At 36.1% G+C, this 27,473-nt stretch overlaps 2 protein-coding genes across 2 annotated transcripts; both read right to left on the reverse strand.

Moving 5' to 3' along the window:
• Positions 1–2,845: 2,845 nt before the first annotated feature.
• Positions 2,846–18,289, reverse strand: LOC150080766 (sulfotransferase ssu-1-like). Its single transcript, XM_090380813.1, has 2 exons — positions 18,193–18,289; positions 2,846–3,852 (listed from the first exon to the last, which is right to left on the reverse strand). The coding sequence occupies exon 2, from the start codon at positions 3,815–3,817 to the stop codon at positions 2,846–2,848; it is 972 nt and encodes a 323-aa protein (XP_090236939.1). The 5' UTR covers positions 3,818–3,852; positions 18,193–18,289.
• On the reverse strand, positions 13,789–14,754 carry LOC150080767 (sulfotransferase ssu-1-like). The gene has a single exon (XM_090380814.1). The coding sequence runs from the start codon at positions 14,752–14,754 to the stop codon at positions 13,789–13,791; it is 966 nt and encodes a 321-aa protein (XP_090236940.1).
• Positions 18,290–27,473: the final 9,184 nt, after the last annotated feature.

Consider the following 27,473-nt stretch of genomic DNA (forward strand, 5'->3'; position numbering starts at 1 on the left):
GACCAATGACTTTTCCATTTTACTTCTGTAGTGGAAAAGATAGTGATATCAGTGATTAACGATGCAATGCGGAAACATCTTAATAGGAATAAATTCTTAAACGGATCTCAGCACAGGTTTGTGAAGGGAAAGTCTTACCTGGAAAACTCGGTTAGTTACTATAATGAAATTTAAATCCAGGAAACAATTTCGGTAAAAAAAAAAAAAAAAAAAAAAAGGTAAACTGCAGTCATACCCACTGCAGGATGGAAGCCTCCTCAACAATTCATGCTGAAGGAATGGACCATAATCTACCATGCTGTTCCAGTGCGGGTTTGTAGATCGACCGTATTTAGCAGTCAGGAGTTTGAACCCCGTTCTAACTCAAAGAGCGTGTGTTACTGCACTCTCGCTCCTGACCACTCGGCTACGGAGTAATGCATACCTATATTTTAGTAAATCATTTGATTCGGTCCCCATGACAGCTTACCATTAGAAATTGCAGGGTGCTGGAATTATAGGAAAACTTTAAGTGATACAGAGTTAACTGAGGAGGAAGCCTGACGTAGCCAAGGATCGTGGTTCAATCCTGTGTGACTGATAAATACGATTGACGATTGTATTCGTGATTTGTTGTAAAATCTTCTGACCTGGTGGTCGTACCGGAATATAAACGAGAATATAAAGGGCAGTAGAGAGTAACATTCTTCGCAGTAACTTATGTAAGGAGCATGGTCCTTTACAGTTCAGTGCTGCGATTCCTTCATGTTTCTGATTTTCCTCAATGATACTGATGAAATATATACTATAGGTAAACTGTCAAAGTTTGTTCATGATTTGAAGATAGGTAGAATGGTAAATAATGGAGACCAGGCTGTTATGGACGTAGATTATTTACCATCAGTGCAACTGATCTAATTCATATAAAACAATCAGTTGCGCATAGGATGAAAATGGCAACATGAGTTTTAATCCTGATAAGTGTAAAGTTTTGTATTTGGGGAAACGAAATACACGGAATTAAATGTAGTCCAGGAGGAGAAAGATTAAGAGATTTATAAAACAAATAGATATGACGATTTCCTTGCAGCGCAAGCAGGGTCGCCAGAAATGCTCAGGCATAATATTAATTATCAATAGGACCTCTTTGCTAGCAGAGAGAATGAGTGAGTAGGTGTGTTAAGCTCCAAAGCAGCTAAGGCTATGTTCGACAGTACGTTGTGTCTGTAGATTGCGTGTGTTTCATAGTCGATTTGCCTGTTTGCTAAGAAAAACCATGCAACCTTCGCCTGAGACAGACCAACTAAGCCACATAGTGCAAAATTCAAACCAGGATATTTTTCACCCGGTGTGGGGAGGACGATGATTATTTCCACTTACTACCCGCGAGGACAGCAGGACAATATTAATTGTTCTGCTGTCCTAGCGCATAAACCTATAAAAATATAATTTTTAGGTCTGGATGCCTCATCAAAAAAACTGGAGCGCTAAGGATTGTTCCTATGAAGTACCTGAAGTTAATTTACTGGAAGAAACGGACTTCAGATAACTTCAATGGCGACCTGATCAGGGCGTTTAATGTCCTTAAAGGAATAAGCAGAATGAATGTGGGATAACTGGTAAGTGAAACAAGAACAGCGGACACAACTATAAAATTTTCGGACGCAAAAGAAGATTAGATCTCATAAAGTTCATCTTCCAGTAAAATGTTGGTCATGGAATAAGTTTCCCCTCAGATAGTTAAAATAGACACCCTGTCAAGGTTCAAAGCAGAACCTTGCATCATTTGGCCTAATTAATACTTTTTCTATTGTTATTTCTGCCTCATCTGGATGGTAACTTGAGACATTTACGATGATAGCTATCTTGAACTCGATAGGACGTACGATGAGCGAAATTACAGAGATTTCATAAATAGACTATTTTACCAAGTTTACATTTGTAACAGGTTGTGTGAAAAATTTTTTTTTTTTTAGCAGGCATGCAGTGATTGTTTTATTTTAGGAATTACAGATATTTGGTTCCATTTTCACTTGTATTTAAAAATATATTTGCGTTTTTGTATTTGTTCCTTAATTTTGAACGCTAGTGTAAATACAATTAGAAATAATGTACGTTTTTCAATAAATATAAATCAAATACATGTATAAGTATTTTAAAATATTTTTAATTCTCTGCTGGAATCTTTTGTGCTGTTGTGTTCTTTCCTTTATGATTGTTCCAATTATCTTATTGATTAAGGATTTCGTTTCGATACCTTACGGTGGTTAGAATTCCTTGCAAGAACACATAATCTGTGATGGCAATTATTAATTTTATTTATTTCAATATGTAGTAGGAAGTCAGCGTTCATGGGGTTGCGGTCCAGAAAATGCCTGTGCACAGCAATTATGAAAACAAATATGTAAAATATGTAAGCCTGGAATTGGAGAAGTAAAAGTAAAATACAAATTAAGAGGAGCGATAGGCAAGTGAAAAAAAAAAAATCGTCTAGGATAGCGGACCGGTTTCCGATTTTTTTTTTTTTTTTTTTTTTTTTACTATTTTAAAGCCTGAGTAAAGAATACAGTCTCTTAACATGGTTTTATACTTTTCTTAAGACTGAAAACCCGATGGTATTTCTCATAAAGCTTTTAGTAAAAAAATTTTTCGTATGTTCTATGTATTTATATACATTTTTTTTTTAAGCAAAACATGTAAATAAAATTAAGGAACTTTAAAGAAAATCTGAAAATACATGCGAACAAAATCTAAAAAAACATCTTTATAAAATAGTTTGTTAAAAACATAACAAATACTATTCCCTCTCTCTCTTTATATCACAGTCCTCTTCAATTTGAACAAAAATATTTGAAATGCTCGCTTTTCAAACGTAGTTTTTCAATATTCGAGGTAATTCAGTGCCTTCTGTCTTTTCAATAAATTTTTTATTTAATCTCTCAACTTGCTGAGGTGAAAAGTATTCCTTCCAGCTTCCCATCATTCCCTTCCCTACAAACTGCATTTCATTGGGTGATGAGATGCGTAAGGTTTTAGAGAACTCTAATATGTACCTTCTTCCTGCAGGAAGAGTAGGATCAGCAAGTTGTTCATCCGGAGATCCTAAGTATAGCTTTTCAATAGCTGGATTAATCAATCCTTTCATGTACTCTAATGAACTATATTTTAGCACGTTTTGGAGAGCGGTTGAATCTTGTTCTAGATGATCACTGTATTCACGTCCTAGGAAACGAGCAAATTTCATCACTGATCCTGGTGTATCTTCTTTCATTGCTTCGTATGTAGTGAAAAAGACGTTAGGATCATTACGATGTTCGTACCAAGAAAGAAGATGGTCAAAATAGTTACCATAGTCGACTTGCCCTGTTATGAATAACTCGAAGAAATCATCAAATGTTCCGTCCATAAAGTTGTACAAGGGAATCATTGTTGTATGGCGATAGAAGGATACGCAGCAATCCTTTGGATCACGGGTGACATAAATATATCTTGCCTGCGATGAGTAAGTGGTTTTATTGAAAGGTAGGTGCGTTTTCAGAAATCTCGGTTTAATACTGGTTTGCAAAGCATCTTTCCCAATTATATCGAAGAAAGGAAAAAAGTGGAAGAACTCGGAGGGGGAGTCCAAAGGTTTTCCTTTTAGAAAAATATTAATCAAAATCATTTGTGTCCATGTGGTGCCACATTTTGGATATGTAACAAGAAAAACATCATCCTCGCAAGGTTTGTATTTAATAGCAAATCGGACTGTTTCTGGAGAGAAAAACTTTGCAACGGTAATTCCATCAACATTTTTGTAGAGTGGCTTTCGTGGAATTCTTCCGAGGTCTAAAGTCATTATGACAATTCGCCTCTTCTGTTTAACTACAATATCTGTTAAAGAAAAAAAACAAATGATTTATCATATATTATATAATTTCGAAAGTTTTTATTTAATTTCTACCATATAAATTAGCATAAATAGGGGATAATAGAAAGTTAGAACTTAGAACTGAAAATTAAAATTAAGTTAGGAAAGAAAAAGATTTTAAAAAAAATACGCAAAATATTCAATTCATCGAAGTCTTTCTTGCAGAATCATACCAAGAAATGAGCAAGCTTGAGAACCAGATGAATTATGAACTTGAGGTGAATTAAGAATTCTTTTACTTCAGAGGTTTGCTCTTCGTTTTCACTCAAGTAGACCTTTAGTCATCCGTTAAAAGGATATTTATTCTTCATATTTAATTAATGTATAGGTTGATATTTATTCTGAGGATTTACATTTAAGGAAGTTATTGTACTAAATGCTAGAATCTGTTTTCGGTTTTAATTTTTTATAGGGTAAATATAGTGAAAAAGAATCTTATGAAGCATTTACAAGAAAATCTGCAATTTTGTTATATATGAATTAAAGAAATTTTGTTATAAATGGATCCAGCGGATAAAAGGAAGATTAGGTTACTAGTTAAACATTTAACCAAATCTTTCTAACTCGTTTAAGAAAAAAATTAGGTTAAGGAAAAACAAATTTGGTAGACAAATGTTTGTTTTCCTTAATTTGTTTAAATAACTTGTGAATTTAATAAATGCAATTTATAAAATTAAATACATTTTGTAAAGTTATTTTCTGTAATATTTCGTATGTTTAATTCTTATATCTTCTAAAGCTAATTCTGAGAAGTTATGTTCTTTTCAGTGTTTTGTAAATTATTATTATTTTTTAAATTCAATACTATATAAAGTTTTGTTAACTATTTAATTATTGTACTATTCGATTAATTTAAATTTGTTCATTTGGTATTATTTGATAAAGTTCATTTGGTATTATTTTGTTAGTTTAATTCTTACCTTAATAATGGTTGCTGCAAGATCCATTTCAAATACTTTGTCCGAGGCCATCATCATGACTCAGATGGTAATGGCCTCGGGCGATTTTCGAATGTTTTTTGAGTTCAATGCTTTATGTAGCCGTGATGTATGCAAAGCCGGTCTAGTAGATAAACCTAGCTCAATTGACGATTCTGTTCTTGATTCCTACAGTTAAGAGTGTACAACCGATCTCAAGTTAAAACTTGCTTCAATGCTAGAAGAATTTGAGTCACCGAAGAAACGGGTGCCTGTAATTTAGAAAAATAGAAATGGGGACTCATCAACGATTCGAGTATTTAGTGATCTGCCAGATGAAGCGCTTCGAATTAGTCCCTAGAACAGAACAGTTGAGTGCACACTGCTCTCGTTCAAGGCGATTCAGTTTCGGTGGGAATTTTTTGCTCCCAATGAAAAAAAAAAAAAGTAAAATTTTTTCTCCCAGTGAGGTTTCTCCGTTGTCAGAGAAACGAGTAACATTATTTTAGTTAGGACAGGTGGACCGGAAACAGGGTATGTCTGCCAGGATCAACAATTAATGGTTATCAACAGATTGTTAGATTATTATTGTTATTATTATTATTAGCCATATGGCACAAGGAAGCCTGAGGCTTGTGCTGTACCAGCCAAAAAAAAAATTTGAGTTACCCTGAGAGAGAGAGAGAGAGAGAGAGAGAGAGAGAGAGAGAGAGAGAGAGAGAGAGAGAGAGAGAGAGAGAGAGAGAAGTGGAAGGGAATCACCAAGAAAGAGAAGAATGATGATATCCGGCTCAGGACCCTGGGTGTGCCAAGCCCATGCTCACCAGATGAGAGCCCCTGATTTAAGAGGTAAACACTCACGAACTATGACTTGTTGTATAAATATTGGAGCATGCTCAAAAACGGCGGCGAAAGTCAAGGCTGAATATATACACACTGGTCAAAAGAAAAATACGATCAGCATTTTATTCAGCATCAAATCGCCTTTGTTTCTAATGTGCGGCACGACACGGATTCTTTAAGGAGTTTTAATGAGTTTTGGTCTAATTGTAACCTTTCTTCCAACAAAATATCGCTTAACTGCGACAAAGTTGACAGAAGGAGACTTCATTTCCGAATAGCTCTCTCTATCATATCCCACATTCTCAATAGGATTAAGATCGAGTGAATGTGAGGCCACGGAAGATGGTGGAAATCCGTGTCATATTCTCTGAACAATTCTTGCACGATGTCTGTTGCACTGTCATCCTTAAAGTGTTGTCGGAATAAACCTTTGGGATAAAACTGCAAAAATGCAGGGTGCAGTCGATCTGATACAAGATTCAAGTACTCCTTCGATAACATTCGACCTTTCACCCGTATCAATGGAACAAGTCCGTGCCAACAAAACATTCCCCATACCATGATACCACCTCCAGGTTCTTGAGTTGCCTTAACAAGACAAGCAAGGTCTATCGCTTTGTGAGGTTCTTGCCGCACTCTTTGCCTACCATCAGTGCAAAACAAAGTGTATCGTGATTCTTCTGACCATATGACTTTCTTCCATTGTTCCACTGTCCAATTACGATATTCTCGGCACCACTGAAAGCGCATTTTTCTGTTTCTCTCTGAAACAAGTGGCTTTCGAATAGGCAAGCAACTGCCAATACCCAATTTCCGGACTTCTTGAATTCAGATGTTATGTGCCGCGCACTCGATGTCATATTTTCCATAAGACGGCTTCGCTCTTGAAATATTGTTTTTCTGCCACATTTACCCCTTTGAGATGTGGAAGAACTGTTTGCGTTCCAATCATTAAAAACTTTTGTGAAACCAGTTGTCTTTAGCTTTTTGAATCGTGACTGCTTGTAAACGTGCACCCACGATAAGACCTTTTTTCAAAGTCTGGTGGATTACGTGTTTTCGCCATTCTGGCTTCAGATTACTGTAGTCAAACTGTTTGTATACTAAACGATGCAACATGTCGTAACCCAGGTCACAGTTTTATTTGCATCTATTTGCATTTATTCGTATTTATTTGAATTTTTTCCGTCTGTGATTGTCTTAATATAAAGTTTCGCATTTTTTTTTTGGCCAGTGTGCATATATGAGATAGGAGTAACCAGGGCCGACTTTGGGGTAAGGCGACATAGGCACTGGTCTAGGGATTCCAAGGTTTATGGGGAGCCAATTTCCCCAAACCTTGGCGCAAATTGGTAAAATCAATCATTCTAAAAAATTAAAATCTTCACACCGGCCGGAGGGGGCCATCAGTCAATGTGGCCTAGTGACACGATATTCCCTTGAGCGGCCCTGGGAGCGACTATATATTGAGTTGGCTTTGCATTTGCAAGAATCAGAGTTAGGTAGGTGGACAGTGTGCGGCCACACATTTTTACGCTCCGCATTTATCATTCACAGTGTGTGTATCTTTCTCCTTAATGCATAGATTTTGAGAGGCTGATTTTATTAAGGCTGGAAAAGTTGTTTAGTGATAGACAGTTGAATTTTGATTATCAATACGGTTTTAAAAAGAAACGTTCTACAGAGGACGCTATAAATTACTTGGTTAGTTACAGGCAGAATTCTGCTAAAAATATATAATGCTTTATTCGTTGATTTCGAAGGGGTATTTGATACTGTGTGGTATCAAAGTGTCCTTTCCTCCTTAAGAAGTTTGTCAGATCACAGCATCTTACTTACAGTCATGATGTTAATAGGAGCTGCTCGCAAGGGTCAGTCTTTGGACCCATATTTTGGAACTTAGTCTTAAACCAATGGCTCCAAAAGGATTTTTCTTTTTGTCATATGCAGACGATTTGGTTCTGTGTGTGCCAGGCAAATCTCGATCTGAGATAGAGGGCAGACTACAATTAATAGTAAATGATCTCGAGAAGTGGGCATCTTTAAATAAGTTGAAAATTTCCCCGAGTAAAACAGTTATGATATTGCTACGGGGAAAATTAGATTATAATCGGCCACCTCGTCTGCATGCAAATAACAAACAGATACCCCTTGTCTCACAGGTTAAGTATTTAGGTGTAATCCTGGATGATAAATTGTTATTTACACCCAATTTAGAACATTTAAGAAATAAGATTTAAAATGATACAGCCTCTATTGTAAGGATAACTAGGAAAGATTGGAGGTTTATCGTAATGGCCTTTAGCTGCCGTTGCGCCGTAAAACCTCCAACAACAACAGTTGGCGGGGGGGGGGTTAGGCAAACTACTAAATCTGTATTATAAGGCCGTATTCCTTCCAATAGTAGTATATGTAGCATCAATTTGGTATCCCAACATAGGTAAGGTGAAATTCAAACAGAAGATACTTTCCATTCAAAGAATCCTGTTACTGACAGTATTGAAGGTATGTAAAACAGTGTTGAAAAATGCTCTGCAAGTAATTGCAGGAACTTTTCCGTTGGTTTTGGTAGTGTTATACAGCGCTTTCAATTATGTTTTGCGTAAAGGAAAGCAGATATTTTTTATAGGCATTACAAATGACCTGACTGTTGGAATTAAACAGGAGAAAAAACTTATTACTCAGAAATTGAATGAAATTTGGCAAACCTCAATGGGACTGCAGCCTGACTGGGAGAACAACTTATCTATTTATTCTGAATGTGGGATTTAATTGCAATAATAAATTAAATAAATGGTTCTATGCTTCTATGGAGGCCTCGTACTTGATTACTGGGCACGGGTCTCGAAGAAGTAAGCTGTTCCAATTTGGCCTAGAGGATCATCCATTTTGTGTTTGCAGTAGGTGTGAAACTTGGGATCATATTTTATATGACTGCCCGTTATACGATGAATTCCGGGAGGCACTGATAAATCTGCAGTTGGAAGACAGTAGGGGCTCTGAGTATGTTTGGCTGTTCATTGTTTTTCAAGAATATTGTAGAAGAGTCTTTAGTAAAAGGAGATTGCTTCCAGATTGCTAACTAATGCTAACGTTACTAATTTAGCTGTACACTTTTTTTGGGGTGGGGGTTATTTATTTTATTATTTTTAATTGCTTTATTATTTATTTATTTTATTTTTTTAAAATTTATTTTATTTTATTATTATTATTTAAAAATTATTTTATTATTATTATTATTTTAAAATTTTATTTTTTATTTTGCTGGCTTCTGATCAGAGTAGATCGGGAGCGGGATTACAGCATCTGCCAGTTTTGTGTATCTCTGGTGTCTGTTTTTTTTTTTTTTTTTTTTTGTGCTTCCAGGTGTGGGCAGCCTGGGAGTGGGAATGTGGACACCCTCTAGTATCGTACTATCTCTGGTGGGTGCGAGGTTTTTAGTGCAATAATCACAGACAGAATATTAGAACCAAGTCTGCTTCCACGTGCCAGGGACGGACACCAGGCAGCCGATACCTATGTGGTGTCTGCTCCCTGGTGGCAGAGTGACCTGTTACTAACAACATAAACAACACTTTACACATTACACTTAATTATACTGTAGGCCTATTTGTAGTAGTACTACGTGGATACAAAATTATAGGTGGATATAGACGTGTGTGTCTGGGTACCACCCTCCGACAGTTATATATATACAATACATTTTGCAAGAACGAGAGTTAGGTAGGTGGACTGTGTGCGGCTACACATTTTTACGCTCCGCATTTTTCCTTCACAGTATCTTTCTCCTTAATGCATAGAAATCAGTATCACAGGACTTCTAACAAAGAGCTGAATATGAAGATGTCCAGGCCACATGGAAGTTGTCACTAGGTAAAGGTTAATTAGAATACAGTATTACTTTCCTATAACGAATAAGTAAAGTAATAAATTGCCACGTGACACAAGAGGCCTAGTTCAAGGTCTAGTTGCTCTGGCCATCCTCCTCCTCCCCCGAGGTATCTTTTAATTCCTCGACTGCTATCAATCTGATGTGTAGGTCGCCGTTTTAGTGTTTGAAGTGGACACACGCTGTGTTGACCTAAGTAGTTTTCTTTGTCAGCTTTCCTGTTCTTGAAACTGTGACCTTACCCCTTCTGATGGAAACTGAGAGCGATAAGGGTAAAATACCCAACCAAATTGACCCTTCCCCCTCGGGCAAAGACAGGATATCAATAGCGACAACAGATGTGACTACAACAGCCGATTTGACTCTACAAAATAATGACGAAAAGCATCCTGACACTGGAATTGAAACCCGACCTGTGAGTAGGGCCGCCGCACGTGGGTAGGCGAGGTAAGCTGTTTGTTATCTGGTTTTTAGGAGCATTAGCAACTAAGGCCATATTGCTCCGGGGATATGCGGTCGTCATTCCTTGACCTTTCCGCATCCTCCGTATTCGTTGATCACGAGCTCGAACCCCGGTCTATTCAAGAAGTGTGTGCTACGCACTGCTGCTCCTGCCCACCTGGCTACGGAGGCGCGCTTTAGGAGCTGTGGAGAAACAGAAAATAAAACTCGGATCCATGGAAGGAGAAGGCAAGTTCGTATTTCAGGTAAGTGCAGCCAGTAAAGTCCAATTAGGCAGTCCAGTCAGGCGAGTCCTCTCGTACAGTCGTTCTGGTTTGAAATCAGTTTTTCTGGGAAAAGAAAAATATCATAGCAAGTATTCTATCTAGTACGTCCTGTCATAAGTAGGTCTATTTTATAATTTTGATAACCGTGATAGGTGCGCAGAATACGTAAGTATTTGTTTCAATAGAATCCAAGAGCCTAGTCAAGTTTCATCATAAGTTTTTTTTTTTTTTTTAACTCTTCTCCATTGTTTGAAGTTTAGATACATTTCTAGATAACTGCAAACAGTCTGTTGTACAGTTAACATTCACGTAAAGTAGTGGTCGGAAGTTTAAGAGTTTGTTGTAGATGGCATAAGTGTATTTTCCAGCTTTTCGACAATTGAAGAGGAAGCAGGAGATAGAGCAGCCAACATATATGGCTTTAGTTGCTAATGCTCCTAAAAACAAAACAACAACAGCTCCTAAAGGGACAGAAATTGAGACCTCACGAGGCGAATTCTTTTGCTGGTACCCAGGATTTGGGCCTCCTGTGGTACGGGATTACTAATTTATTTTTATTTTATTTAATTTAATATATTTATTTATTATTTTGTTTATTTTATTTAATTAAGTTTTTTTTCTCAAAATTTTCTTTATTTTTTTATTATTTATTTATTTTATTTATATATATATATATATATATATATATATATATATATATATATATATTTAAAATTATTATTTTTTTTCTATCCTATTCGTATTTTAATTTATATTATTATACATATTTATTACTTTTTTTTTTGCTGGCACCCAAGGATTTCATTACTGTCTGTGGGTGCTGGATTTTCTTTTTTCCTGACCTCTTTTCCTTCACTCGAGGTGGGATTTTTCTGGTGCCTGGGGTTGGGTTCCCTAGGTACGGGATCGTGGCATCCACTAGTCTTCTACTTAACCAGTGGACTTTGGATGTTATTTTAATTATTTATTTATTTTTGTTATGTGAGAATATTATACTTGGCATGTGAGAATATCAAAACAATCCTCCTACAGCGCGGGCTTTTTGATTAGAGGATGTTGAGAAGGAAAACGGGCTTTAAAAGCTATTCAAATGAATTTCCGGGCAATTTATTCTTAAATGAATTTAAGAAAAATAAATGATAGGACTTCGAATGTAATGTGAACAATTGAATAAGCACCAAACATTTTTAAAGAAAAGTTTTATTTATATATACTGTATATATATAGGCTGATTATTTATATTCGTGAAATGGCTGCGCCATCGTACCACTGCTGAAATTTCGGCGAGCCGGTAGATGGCGGGAGAGTGTTTAAGAATGCAAGTTCTGACATGTCTGATAATTGCTGGGAATCTTAATTTACTTACTCTTAGAGTACAGTGGCCAAACGTCCCAGATTTCAGTCGTTTGCCCCGCATTGCAAACTGTCCCGGATTGGACATGTAACTTCCATAAACTTCCATAATGCAAATCATTTGCAATATGTTTGCCGGGAGCAAATGGTACAACAGAAAGTTTTTTCGGTAGTAAATAAGCTGTGGACGTCAAAAAAATAAATAAATAAAAAATAACAATTGACTCCAGAAATGTTGAAAGAATTACTACAAAGTAATGAAGAATTATTAAGAAAAATTCAATCAACGGAAAAATATTTAATTATATTATTTAATTTATATTATTTAATTTCTCTTGTTTTTATTGTTAAAAGAAGTATGTATTTTTATTATTAGTATTATTTCACAGAAAAAAAACCTAACCTTTTTTTTTCACTAAACAAAAATTAAAGTCGATTAAAACATGATCCCTCTAATAAGTTTCTTTTTTCCTTCTAATAACAACCATTTTTCTCAGTTCATGTCCTTCAGGCTGTTCGTCATGTAGCGTAACACGAGGGGTACCTTTCCTGACTTAAAATATATATTTCAAAATTTTAATATTTCTTAATATCCTATACATTATATTTATTATCCTATTTTTATTTGGTCTAAATTCAAAACATCGTTTTAAATTCAAAATGAAGACAGCTTCTCTGCAAGAGAAAATCACGATAAGTTAGCATTTGTCCGATTTTATGAATATTAGCGGATCTCAACACTTTTTCTCCCCCCCACAAATTCTTCCCCTCAATGTCCCGCATTGGAATACTAAGGATCTGGTCACTTTATCTTAGGGTGAACTGTTTTGTTAGCTGCATAATGGAAGGAAGCAGATTGAGCGACGTTTCGTTATTCGCTCTTGTGTTCGATGTGGTATGAGCACTATAGAGACTGTGAGAGAAATATAAGTATGCGGAAACAAGTGTTCGAAGAAAACTGCAATTTTCCAGTGATACAGGCACACTAAAGAAGGTCGAGAATCTGTGGTTGACTACTGAGGACTTCCACCACTCCAGAAAACATTGCAAAGGACCAGAATATTCTGGACGAAGAAAGAAGAATCACTCCGTATGCTAATCAGCAGCAGAATGGCAATCTTATACTGCAGCGTACATGAGATTGTTAAAGAATACCTTAAAATGTCGCGAAATAGTACTCGCTGTATTCCACACCATTTGACACCCGATCACAAACAAAATAGTGTGAAAGTGTACAGAAATGCAACACGATTTCAGAGACGCGGTAAAGAATGTCACAGCAGCATAGTGAGTGGCGACGAGATTTGGTTTGGTTTTATTCTTTTTGTGAAGCAAAACCCACTGGGTTATAACGCTCCACGTCAACTGGTGTGAGATTTGGATCAATCATTATGATCCAGAAATTCCCACAAAACGGTTTACACTTACAGCATCTTAACTTAAGGCCACTTTTCAACTTCTAGGCAACGTGTGAGAACTTACAATTGTGTCACCACATTCTTGGACATACACCCTCCATCCATCTACTCCAATTCGCCGAAACTTGAGTGGTTGTACAGTGGCACTACTATTTCGCGAATTAAATGATCGGTGTGTGTACATCATCTCTTAGCCTTTGAGTAATTTTATTCACAGATATTCTCATGGGGAGATTTATTCCAATAATACAATATTTAATTATACTATAAGGAAATGTTGGTTCCAAAAACGGTTTCATAAGTAAATTAAAATTTAACTTACCAATTACTTGTTTTTGTTCCCTTCAAAATAATTCCTCTAAGCAGCTCTACAAGAAGCTGATCTCTTTGCCGTAGTGGAAACAATACTGTAAATCTCATATAGATTTTAGTACCTTCAATATTCGCCCTTATACTTCTTGAAAAGGCCCAAAAAGTACCCTTTTCAAAGAACTCTGGCACTTAGAAATGGAAAGGAGTCAGACATTTTAGATCTCGAGGTAGAAGAGAATTGGCTTGATGTGGAGCTACCGAAGGCAAATATTTTAAAGAGGACAAAAGCAAATAATTGGCAAGTTGAATTTTAACTTACGAAGTTATTACTGGAACTTCGTAGCCATGATTTGTAAGCAGCTCATTGTATTGCAACCTGTTATTTTTCTTATTTTTTTTTAATAAGACAAAAGGTAATTTTCGTTTTCTTTCGACAAACTTAAAAGTTGATGTATTCTTTCAGCAACACTGGCAGTTCAGTTCCCTGGGTCTTTTCTAGAAATCGATTACGCATTCTGTTGGCCTGTTCCGAAGATAAATAATTTCTCCAATCTCCAACTTTTCCCTTTCTTACAAGATTAATCTCCTTAGGACGGGGTAAGTCGAGTGATTTTCCAAATGCTGCTTGATGCTTTCTTCCTTCTAGTGCATTAGGATCAGCCAAGATATCATCAGGAGAATCGATATATACGTGACGAATGGCATCGTTAATGAAACCTTTCATGTAATCAAAGCTAGTATATTGAAGAACATTCTGTAAAGCGTTAGGATCACGTTCTAGTGTGTCCTTGTATTCATGGCCAAGAAACTGTGCCATATTCATAATCGACATGACTGGATCAGCTTTTAGAGATTCAAATGTGGTGGAGAAGACACTGGCATCGTTTCGATGAGGGTACCAAGAAAGAAGGTGATCGTAATAATCGTTGAATTCCACCTCTCCTCTTAAGAACAATTCAAAGAAATCATCAAAGAGGCCGTCAGAAAAATCATAATTAGGAAACATTACGGTGTGATGGTAGAAGGACACACAACAGTCTTTAGGATCTCTAGAAGCGTAAATGTATTTGGCTCCCGAAGAAAATTTCATTTTGTCAAAAGGAAGATGGGTTTTAATTACTCTAGGCGCAACAGCCTTCTCCACAATTTCTGCTCCTAAGAGGTCGATGAAAATACTGGAACTAAAGTATTCTTTATAACTGGTAATGGGCACTCCCTTTCGAAGAATGTTCACGACGATGTTTTGTACCCACGTAGTTCCACATTTCGGATAAATGATGATGATAATATCAGTAGATTTTGGTCTATATTCCAGTGCTGTTTTAAACACATCTGTAGAGAAAGATTTTGGAATGATGACGCCATTGACCGTTTTATACAATGGCTTTTTAACATTTGACGCCATCTTTTTGTCAATTAAGTGGCACCGTTCGAAAAAATCTGTAGTCCACCCGTACTTCAGAGAAAGGTTGCTACCTAGGAAAGTTAAAGGATTTGAGAGATACTGAAATAATTATTTTAAAAATGAATACATGAAGTGGTCATGATACAAATAGTACCAAAATTTAGTGTTAACGAGATCTTTTATAGGAATAATATTACTTTTATGCTGAGGACAGTCAGTTCTATGAGTAATAATTAAACACAGCTTACTCTTTCGGATTTCAATTTGATTTACTGGTCAGGTGGTTTCAAATTTCAACTTTTTAAAACATTTTAAGCAAAGAAGTTAGTTCGGCGGTCGCTTTTACAAGCAGAAGCAACCGTCAAACCATTTGGTTCGGCACCATTTCATACTGCTTTTATGTTACCATCCTTTAAAGTCACCATGAGCTTATTCCCTAAATTCATTTGTAATTAACATTAGTTCCTCGTGTAAAATGATGTCACGTTCTTGAACAAAATCAGAAATCCCCTTGCATATTCATATGAAAAATCAAAGGGGATGGCGATGGAGCATCACCCTTTTGCCCTTGAGTCGTGAGATTTAATTTAAGGTAAAAATGGAAATTAATATCAGGAACTGTTGAGTTCAGTTAATTTGATGAATTCATTTGATTCTCTTTCGCCATTCTCTTTCACTAGAACAATCTTCATGATTAGGAAAAATAATTCAAATTAATGATGTTACAATCATATACAGAGCGTATTTTCTTTTTATTTTAAAGCGTATCAAAATATTAAGTTATTCGAGTGTTGATTTTGGTGGATAATTTCCGGAACAACTGAGCAATGCGCACGGATATACTTATGCCTATCTTGGTAGGAGACAAATTTCTTCCTTACAATAACTCAAGAAGTAATGTTTCTGAATCGCGGGGGAGGGGGGCTAGTTTACACTGTGCAGTGGACGCTGCAGAATACAACTTAGACCACTATTGGATCTGCATTTTGTATTTTTGTGGTCATAGAGCAAGATCATTTTCGTAGAAGTTCTGGTCTATTTTATTTCTATATTATTAACTTCACACAATCACGAAGGTATTACTAATAAAACACATGATAAAATAGAACATAAAATATACAGGGAAATATCAAAAGAATGTCATAACTATTAGCAAAATATTCAGGTAATCGTGAAAATTAATTGGACATAAACAGCAAGTCATAATAAAAACTCAATGCACAAATATTGTGAATATAAATAAAACACAAACAGTAAAGGCGAAAAAAAGGAAAATACATAATTTAAGAGTGTAGGAAACCTTTAAAAAGAGAAATTAGTACGTAGAAAATTTAAAATGAAAAAGATAATTGTGACGAGTTAACTTGAGTGAGACATGCAAATTATTAAAGAGCGAATACCTAGAGCATTAACTTTATTACGTAAAATTATAAAAATCGAAAAGAAATAGTTTGCCTTGTAGAAAGTAACCGAAATGATATCTTTGCGTGTATCTGTAAATTTTGAAGCATACAGATAGGCGTTTGAAAAATTTAATTTTTCCAACAACAGCAAGCTTTTGTTTCATTGTATTAGGCTGAATCCTCTTCAGAGAGATAATAAATGGTCGAATCCTAAGAAGGAGATAATAAATGGTCGAATCTTCTAGAAGGAGATAACGGATGGTCAAATCTTCTCTAGGGAGATGCGTCTATCTGATCCATTCTGAAATGCGTCATTTTTATAAATTTCAGAATGTGGTAACCAGGTAGGGGCAGCGAAATAAGACTCAAGAGCATTGCGGATATGAATAAGGTTCTATACAATGAAAAGGAATGTAGGAATATTCACACTTCAGCATTTGGTGCTAATAAACCGAATGAGTTTTAACATCTTGTTTGACCATGTTGTAATCGCTGCCATATTTAATTACTGATGTGGAATACTCTACCGACTGTTACGTTTTCTGGTTATTTGCTTTCTGCGACGATCGTTTATACGTTAATATATAAATATGATCTTTACTGTAAGGTTCAAGGCCCCTCCGTAGCCAGGTGGAAAGGAGCAGCAGTGCGTAGCACACGCTTCTTGATTAAACCGGGGTTCGAGCCCGTCACCACCAAATATGGAGGATGCGGAAAGGTCAGGGAATGACCACCGCATATCCCCGGAGCAATATGGCCTTAGTTGCTAATGCTCCTAAAAACCAAATAACAAACAAACATGTAACGTACACGCAGGTACGCTAACTTTACAAACCCTTCACGGCACTAAGGCAGGTTTTTTTTTTTTTTACTTTACTCTCTGAACACCCCTGGCACAACATTTTTATTTTCCCTTTTCCTGATATTTAAGTCAAAGAAATAACGAAGAATATTTTATTTGTCAAAGACTGACTTTCGTTTCTCTTGAATCATTAAGAATTGTTCATCGCCCATTTTCCTTCTTGAAAAAGTAGAGAAACCTTTTCTTTCTGAAACTTAAATTATGCCATGTGACAGCATTCGTGAGAAAATCATTTATACATTGCTCTTTAGTTAGATAAATAAATGTTGGACTTTTATCTAACTTAATATCTAATAATTACTTTCCAATAACCACTTTGTCCGATAATTAATTTTTTGATCAGCTTTGGCTCTAAATGAAGGTTAAATTTTGAATTCATTTAGAAGGTGTTTAGCAAATAATTACGTTTTAGCCCTTTTCATTTAGCTTCTGTTAATCTTCTTACTGTCCTGTTATGTTTACCAAACTTACGTTTAAATTGTAACGAATATTAACGTATTCTTGTGACACTATATATTTTTAAATAGTTGTAAAGGCATTGCACTGTTCACTTAAGTATGTATAAATATAACTGAGAAGTTGTAGTAGTATGGTTTTAGGAGCATCAGCGACTAAGGCCACATTGCTCCGTGTATATTATCTGTAAATTGCGTGTGTTCTGAGGTCGATTTTCTGAACAAAACACTATACTACATAAACCAGACACTACACTTTCCCCTTGCTTTTGCAGTAGTTCTGCATTTCATCACAGAGTACATACGGCGCAGATGTGGGAAACCACCGGTGGCGCCTGACCCCAAATACTATGCCACCTCTACCAGACTTGTTCGCATTTGGGAAGCTGCCTCCAGACACCAAGAATTTATAGTTCCTTAAAGCCCTTAACATGGAGATACTTGTACTAATAGCCCAACCAGCGTCAATGTGTACTGACATTCGTAGTTGAAGGATAACCAGGCTTGTGGCATAATAACATAATTTCAAGATGCAGACTCTTGAACAAGTCCATAAGAAGTTGAGAATGCAATGTGACCATAGTGAATAAATAGACATCGTGGAGCGGACGATATCAAAAGAGTAATTAAAAGTAAAGAGCAATAGAAAATTACTAAAAGGGAATTAATTGATCACCGATTGTAATACGTAGGGTAAGAATACTTCGACTGAACTTACGTGAATACGCAGCGCTAGTGATCTGTACTGTATTTCGCTTCAAAGTACTCCTTTCAGTGTAATAGCAAACGTCTACTGAGCGACATAGCAGGAACCATCCATTAACATCAATCAAAGAGTGACACGATTCGGAGGTTATGGGTAATTTCAATCTGCACATGCGTGAAAAAAAATATATCAAGGTTGCTAAAATTTGCGCCATTAATATTTGATATCATAAATAAGGAAGTCATAATACAAATCATGATGACTTGAAGCTTTTTTTGGGTGTGTTTTGAATGTGGAAGTTAATATCTAACAAATTTTGCAAACAAGTATGAGCTAAACGACGTGATAAAGCTCTTTATTACTTTTTAGGAGAATGAAGATTTCGAAAGTGGCGACACCTTTCAAAATTTTTCTTCGACACGTCTTCAATATCCCGTTATGTTTCTCAAACATTTTGATTCAGAGCAGTGATACACTGCAAGACTAGTAAAGCGAATTAAAATACAAAGTTTAACTTCACCACGTGGTTCGGATTTTCATCTTCAGACATGCTGCAGTGAGTAACAGACTGAACTCAGAGCGCACTATCAGAGCAGTTGCATGAACTAGAACACTTATCTGCGATAATAATGTGAACTTTGACCACAGTGTAGTGTCAAGTGGCAGTTCGGAAAAATGCCTTGTTATTTGTTTATTAGTGGTATAGGGGAAGAGAGACTCATCTGTAACCAATATTTTACTTAACCTTATTTAATCTTATATATTCCAAGTAAATATTCTGATTGATAATTTTTCTTTCCTTTTTTTTTCGTGGTTGCTGCCATTTTGCTAAAATCTTTAATTTTTTCTCCTTTTCCTTCCTATATATTCCACCTCTCTATCTAAATCTCTTTTCATTTTTTTTTTGAATCGTTTACATGTCTGAGATAAGTAAGTACGTCTGAGTAAGAGCATGAGTCTCCTATTTTCCATTTTATAGTTTACAGAATTAGCAATCGGCCATTCTTACAGTTTGTATTAATATGTTAAAACCAACATGAGCTTCGGTATCTCAGTCCTGCATTTTTGATAACAATTATGCTTAGGAGTGACTGTGTATTTATTAGTGAATGTGTTTTAAGCTAATGAAATAATAAAGCAGCCATGCTACAAATTTCCACACATAATTATCTCTTAGTCAACTCTCTGAACAAGATTTTGCAGAACAGAAAGGCACAAGATAATTCTTTAGAATTTAAATGGACGTCCTGACTTCTTTTGTTGTAAACAGGATGTGAAAATTGATTTATTGTTATTTTATACGTTTGTGAATAAGTATTCATAAAAGATGTGCTGAAAATGTCCTCCATACTCGGATGAGTACATAAGCATGCGGTATCATGATCTCTGAAACACGTTAATCGTTAAGGGTCCGTGGTTATTCATTAATTTCTGCACAGTGTTGAGAATTCTTTAAGTAAACGTGCTGCTCAAATACCTTTATAAAAACTGTCATATTGGGACCACACAATTGTCTCACCTATCCATGTGTGTTATTTAAGTAAATTGAATGTTCTCTGGTCGATTTCTTGGATGAAAAAACCCGAGTGTCCAGGAGGGGGTGGAGAAGTTTGCTAAAAGTAAGCGATCCTCATTCGAGACTGACTAACTCGGCCAAGGAGTGGGGGAAAAAAACGCCCATAAAAGTTCCTCGCGTCATTGACGGGATTCGAACCTGGGCCTCTCGTGTGGATAGGACGGTGATTATAACCGATGTGCTTCCGCGAAGACAAGTATCCTTACAGGAAGAAGTTAGAAGTTAAGTTCTTTCGAAATTACTTAATCCATGAAAACATTCTACCGCAGGCATTGAAGTTCTGGACTTGTGGGAGGGTAGCACCATCCTGTAAATAGCCTTAGATATATTCTTCATCTACCAGCGTTCGATGATGCTAATATAGCGCTTAAAAGTTATTGTATCTGTGAAAAAAAGATAAATGTGATGGTGTAACACCGCGCGCCAGACCCCAGTCTTTCCTCAAAGCAGCAACTCTTTGTGCAGTATGTGTCCATCTTCCGTAGTCCATATGCGTGTATTGTGGCTGTTGAAGGATGCATTTATATAAAACGAAACTTAATCTGCGAAAAATGTCTTGTCCAGAATGTAAAGCCCAAGGTCGACGTATTGCAAAAACCAATTGCGTTGGGCTCTCTTTCTTCCGTTGTGTTCTTTAAGCTTGCGCACCAACTTCACTTTTTAAGGTAAAACTTAATTTTCTAAAGCTGTTCTCTAGCAAGTATTATATTTAAAACAAACTGCAGTAGAGCGTCGATAATCCGAACTAATTAGAAACGGGGTTGGTTCGGATTTTCGAATTTATCGAAAATACTGTTCTGTAGACTAAAGAAAAATATTTAGCAAGTTTAGAAATAAAAACACTAAGTTGTATTTACGAGTTTTTATTCATAGGTAACAAAACAAATGGAACTTTTAGCCGCAATAACACATATATAGGCCTTTAACGAAAATCATTACTTATTTTTAGATGCACCATTTTCGACTTCGTTTCGTTATTGCCAGATCTCTCACTCTTTTCAATTTTGAGTTGGACAGCATTCAGTTTGTTGATCGTTCGTTGATTCATCATTCAGTTTGTTTGTCGATTTTCACATATCATTTAATTTTAATAATTGTTAATTAAAGTGGTCCTTTATATCTTCATTTTTATAGCCTATGGATATTTCTCCGATTTTCGCTTATTAGACTGCCGTTTAATAGAATCAAAATTAAATTCTCAAACGTGATCACAATAACTGGCGCTTACTGTAATTATTTTATGGCACCAGCATGAAAAATAAATAAATGCTGGCTCGAAACGAGCCAGCATTTATTTTTTTTTTCGATTATTGATGTTCCGAATTATTGACCTTCGGATTTTCGACGCTCTACTTTAGTTCGTGCTTCGAGCTTTCTAAAGGATTTGAGAGCGCTTTTTGCAAACGAATTTGATGTCTTTAGGCAGGTGCATCGAAATATTAGGCCAATCATTACAATGATATATTTTTGCTGGCACTGGCTTTGGTCATTGCGTGATTTTTTTAAATTCTTTCTTCCTTTATTTCCTTTTCTCTTCTCATTTCACTTTTCCAACTGAGTGTGGTGAGAGTCAGTATGTGTCTGTGTGTGATTGACCCTTTTTGTGTGCGATGCTCATATTACTGTGCTGGGACACTCTCTTCGACACTTCATCCGAGTGCTCGATGCAACTGCAGCCCAATTCAGATGCAGCCCAATTGTGGCAAGATATTTTTCCAAGCTCAATATCTGCCTAGAAGCTTGTTGGTTGATATCATGAATCTGATGATTATGATCGGAATTCACGTAGAACTTCAGATCGTCGGTGTAAGAGACAAAGTTAGGATTCTGAGCTGGGAAAGGCTCCAAAACTGCTTCAAACAGGATAGCTGACAGCACGCTTCCTTGCGGGATGCCTCTTCAGACGTCAATAGTTACCTGGAAGTCGTTGTGGGTCACAGACCGGTGTCTAGGAAGTAAAACTGACTTCAAAATTTGAAGTAAGGTATCTGCCAGGCCGAAGTAGTGTTTCAGAATGGTAAAAAGAGCTGGGAGGTGTATTCTGTCATAAGCCGATTTAATGTCCAGCAATATGATATCAATCTGTGATTTGATACACCAACGAGCTCCTGATGCACTGCCCAAGGGTCCACTGAATTCTGAAGAGGGTAACAAGAAGATTGGTAGTTGTCGATCTCCTGTGCAGAACGGTATGCAGGTACTCGGGCCTGTGTCCAAAGAAATGCTGGACAATTGCTGGCTGAATTACTTTTTCAAAAATTTTGAGTAAAGAACAATTGATGGAGATTGTGGTTGCAGGTCTCTAGGAGATTTGGGTTTCTTGATCTTTGGAATAGGCTTAACATGGTAAGTTCTCCAAATTGAGGAAGTATTCCAGATTGCAGGATTTGTCTGAAAAGGTCAGTTATATATGGACTGCAAATTTTGATAATAAACAGTGGGAAACCATCTGGACCCACAGTAGCTTTTTTGGGTAGTTTATTAATGATATCAGTTAGGGTCTCTCTAGTTATTTCGATGTCAGTCAAGTGTGTCCTAGGTAGGACACACTTGAAAACAATTTCTGGTCGAATGAATCGTCACAATTAAAATTATAGCGGGTGAAATCAATATGCCAAGTTTTTGGCAGATGTGCAATTGGAGGACCTTCTCCCCCGAAACCCTTAAGAGCCCTTCCCTCTCTGCGGTCTGTGGCGTGGAGGCTCAGACAGAAGACGCATCTTCAGAGAACAGCTTTCGTCTTCAGCTGAGTGAGTGCCATCGTTTTTTCATCGCGCTGTGTAGCATGGAAAAAAAATGTTCTTTAATTTCCCCGGTTAATATATAATTTTTATATATGTAAAATATGAAATTATATGTTTCAAGATATGTTGCATGGGTTAATATATATTTTTAATTTTAATACATGTTCTATGTAATTTTTCTTGTATTAGTTAATTTTTATGTTAAACCCCTATCATTGTCGCTGTTATGGGTATTATAGGAATCCATGTAACTATTATTATTAGTCATATGGTGGCAAGGAAGCCTGAGGCTTATGCTGCGCCGGCCAAAAAAAAAAAAATTGAACAAGAGTCAGAAGTAGAAGGGAATCACCAAGAAAGAGAAGAATGATGATATCCAGCTCAGGATCCTGGGTGTGCCAAGCCCATACTCACCAGATGTGAGCCCCTGGGGGAATTCACTGAATGCAATAAAGATCATTTAGTAAAATAAACATATACGTATAAATATGTTTATTTTACTAAGTGATCCACCTAAAGAATCGCCCCGTACAATTCCATGTCTTGTAATTATGATGACTTGCAATTATGCATACATCGGTAGCATCGTAATTTACATCTTGAACATAATTACATACGAGGTGTAGTAATAAATTTCCCGAACTGGTGTTGTTGCGGTCGTGTTCGACGAATTTAAAATAAACGGAAGTGGTATGTTGTAGTTCAAATTTCTTCCAACAGATGGGATAGAGATATTGTCCAATAGGTTGAAAGGTTGCAAGTTTCGTTAGTAGCGTTAACATTCCGTGTCACGATTTTGCAATGGAGCAACAAACGAATATAAAATTTTTGTTTTAAACTGGGAAAACTTGCAACAGAAACGTATGAAATATTAAAACCTATTTATGATGATGAAACATTTAGTCGTACCAATGTGTTTGCATGGTATAGCGGTTCAAAGACTGACGTGAGGATGACCTAAGAAGTGGGCGTCCGTTAACCTCTCGAAATGAGGTCAGAGTTGCAAAAGGTAGGGAAATCGTGGCAAGGGATCGTCGTTTGACCCTCAGAATGATGTCCAATCAGTTAGATATGAATAAGAACGAGATTCGTTAAATTCTGCATGAAGATTTAGGGAAAAGGAATGTCTGTGCAAAACATTTGTGCTGCACACACTCTCACGGATGAGTATAAATAACGCAGAGCGTCACCATGAGAAGAATTCATCCACACTTGTCAAGGCAATCATAATTTCCTCGACAGTATTGTCACTGGAGATGAGTTCAGTGTTTCAGTACGACTCACAGAAGAAGCGTCAGAGCATGCAGTTGACTTCAAAATCATCAGAATTCTTTCCAGAAACTTTCAGATGATGCATTCAATCAGATGGTGATTACTTTGAATAAAAATAAAACCATTTTTGAGTTCCTTCACTTTGTGATCTTTTTTATTGCACCAGTCCAGGAACTTTATTGCTACATCTCGTACGTATAAAAGTAATATGCGCATTTTTATGATGCAACAGAAATAGAAGAACGGATTCGAGTTGCATATTTAGGTTTAGTGAAACTGTTACATAAGATTGACGATTAAAATGAAATTGGAATTAAACTAAAATTTCCATTAGCAGTCGGGATTAACCATTGTTAATTTTTATGAGCCTCTACATTGTCTATAATGTTGAGTTTCGTAACGAGGAATATATCAAGAGGAGACTACGCCCTTCGTTTGAAATTCGACTAACAACAGCTCCGATTGAAGGGACCTTTCAGAATTCTTCCAGTCTTCGATGGAATTTGAAAACAGATCTCTGTTTTCAAAATAAGTGACAACTAGCGAAACCGCTATGTTGTCACGGATGATATACAGAAAGTCTTCCGATTCAGAAAGGAAGTGAACACTTCCGCATAGAGCAAAAGGAAGTGTCTGCTTCCTAAGGGTTGTAGTAGTGTAAGTCAATTAAATCATATCGGCCAATCCCAAGACTCTGTTAAATTTTTTCATAAGAGACTAGCGTGTTTATTCACCATGAAAGTTTTTTTTGTTGTTGTCTTCAATGTTTAGAATTTGAATTTTGTTCAGTAACTAGCACACTAGTCGTATTGATAGCGTGTACCAAATAACTACTTAAGTTTCTAACAAGGCCATTGCTGTATAATTCTCACAAAATTACACCTACGATTTCGCCGTCAGATGTGACAGATGCACCATAAAACAAATATCTATTCAAGTAAAAAAATACTTTTTTTTATATAATATAAATAATTTATGAGTAGCCGCGTGCCCGTGTATTTTCTTCTAATGGCACGCATGTCATTGTCCCCATCCCTGACCATACAAAGCGACACTAATAAAACAACAATCAAGACTAATTAGAAATACAGTTGCTTTTTAAAATTACAAAAAATAATAAATAAATATGATTGAAAAATAAACGGAATCTCTCTCTCTCTCAAACAGAAAATGGCTTCCCGAACAATGCGCAGCATTTCTGATAATAATGAATTTATTCTAATAGTATTCAATGGCTACATAAAAAAAATTCGTTGATAAGATAAAATGAACGTTGGAATGCTTGTCGGGCAGTGCTTGTCACCCCTTTCCTTGCTAGTTGACCCATTCCCACATGTTGACATCCGGTACGCGCAGAGTATGTTTGATGAAAATCTATGACAATTTTTATTTAAATGCTGTGTGAAAGACGTGCGGAATATTTCAGATCACTTAAATAAAAATTATAAAGTAATTGACGCTTAATTCCACATAAGATTTGAGCTTAATTGTGGAATTTATTGGATACCGAGCGAGTTGTGGACTAGGTCAACCCACTGCCAAGTCTTCTCCCTTCACGCAGTGATCGACCGACAGTCCCACAGAGCTGAACTGTAAAGCATCGTCTAGAAGAGAAACTTGATCAGTCCCCGAGGATTCAGTGAGGCTCTTCAGATAACGACTACGGTCGGGAACGTGATCCCACTCTGCTATATAAATTGCTGGCAGTTTTCAGCGTAGTCTGTGAATTGTTGCCAGTTCTTCTTTCTATAACAATTATGTATAGCACGTTTGATAACGAACTCCAAAGTTGAATTCGAAAAGCCGCCTTTGTTAGCTGAATACTGCTGGAGTGATTGAGCACAGAATGAACTTCATTTACTCATTAAGTATAATCGAATTCTCGTTAGTTAATAAATCTTACTATGAAGCTAAAATCTTCCATGGAATAAGCTCCAATTACTTTGTGATGTTGATTTAGTAATCTGTATTTAATCGAAGCAAAGCTTTATGATTGCTGAGGAAGAGTGGGTCTATGAAAGCGTTAGTTCTAATGTAAAAGGATTATTTGTTTCATTTTTAAGGTTTTACAATTTTAGAATAGAGTGACTTTTAACTTTTGTTTTTTATTAAGATTATTTTTTTGTTTAAGTAGTTTTTTAATTGTACAAAGGATCAGTTACTTAATGGTATTTGCAGCCAGTGGGGTCTAACACGACTAAGTTCGTCTACATATTATCATCAGGCAAAGGATTATTTCGCAATATGAGAATAGTCTCTTCAGAGTCGCTGATTATTCAAACTCGCAGTGGACTAAGCAGTTCAAATAATCAACCCGAACAACAAACCATGTTCCTCATATTACTATACAATTTGATACGTTTTACAGCGACAGATCCACACTCTTCAAAATTTTTTCAATTCCACGCTTTGATGAATAAAAATCATGCCTAACAGCGAAAGAGGAGTATCGAACTTTCTCTCCCACTCCACCCCAGTCAGGTTCGCTTTCGGAACCGGAAATTTCACTGTCCAAAACTATACAAGATTTCTTCCAACAAGTTTTGGAAATGTTAAAAATAAAATCCACATCCTTAATTTCATTGTATTTTTGTAAACAATCCTGTTATTTCAGATATATTTTACGAACTGTGGTCAGCCTCCAGTCACTGGCCGCAGTTCGTTAATAAATTTTCTTTAACCCATGCCCTTTTCCTTTTACTACCATTAAACAAGTGGCTTCTTTCTAACGAAAGAAGCCCCTTGTTTAATGAGAGTAAAATTCGCCGATGGACAAAACATGTATGAAATAATACTTTACTTTTTTGATCCTGATCAGATCAAAAAAGAAGCGATTTCTGAATACTCCTCCATCTTCACCCTCATTCGACGAATATACTGTTAATTTGGGAATGTTTATCAATTTCCCTGTTTGATGTAAAACATTAAACAGAGAAGTCGTTAAACATTTTCAATTTGATATAGTATATAGCGTTAACAAACTAATTGTAATCCCGAATATCCTCGAAATTGTTTTAGAGCGATACTTGAGTATGTACATCTGAAACATTATCATTTCCAGGATAACTATACTCGAGTTGCCTTTTATACGACGTCCATATATAAAACAAATTCACATCTAAACTTCCTCTTGGTAAAAATGACCTAAGAATTCTAATACGTTGAGTGAAAGTCATGACGTTGCAATTAACAAATTAAAATTAGGCTAAACAAGTTGACTTAAGCCTACCTTAAGACGTTTAAGAAATCGAAGAGCAAGGGTTGTTAATTAATCTGTTATATATAATCCAAACCTGTTATTTAATATATATTTATTCGCGATATTGGTCTCGAGTTTTACTCTACAAAGGTAAATTATATATCATTCAAAAGCTCAACCAGGAATCGAGTTTACAGACTTAAATAAGTTCAGTTGTTTGTGCGTAATATATATTGAAATGTGCTCCTCTAAAATTGCTCAGACACCAGGTATACCTCTCTAACATCCGGAAAATTTTAAAACCTAGCAACTCACATGGGTGTTGGATTTACTGTATTTTTGAAAATTTTACTTTCTTGAAAGGGTTTTCAGAATGTGCGTATTTTTGTTTATTGTAGGGTTTTAGGCACATTGGCGACTTAGGCCATATAGCGAAGTATATATATTGTGTTCTTTAGGCGATTTCGCTGTTTTACTAGACAAAAAATCTGAGTTTCCGGGA

Source organism: Mastigoproctus giganteus, chromosome 9, assembly GCF_048544385.1.
Source record: "Mastigoproctus giganteus isolate SK-2022 chromosome 9, ASM4854438v1, whole genome shotgun sequence".
NCBI lineage: Eukaryota > Metazoa > Arthropoda > Arachnida > Uropygi > Thelyphonidae > Mastigoproctus > Mastigoproctus giganteus.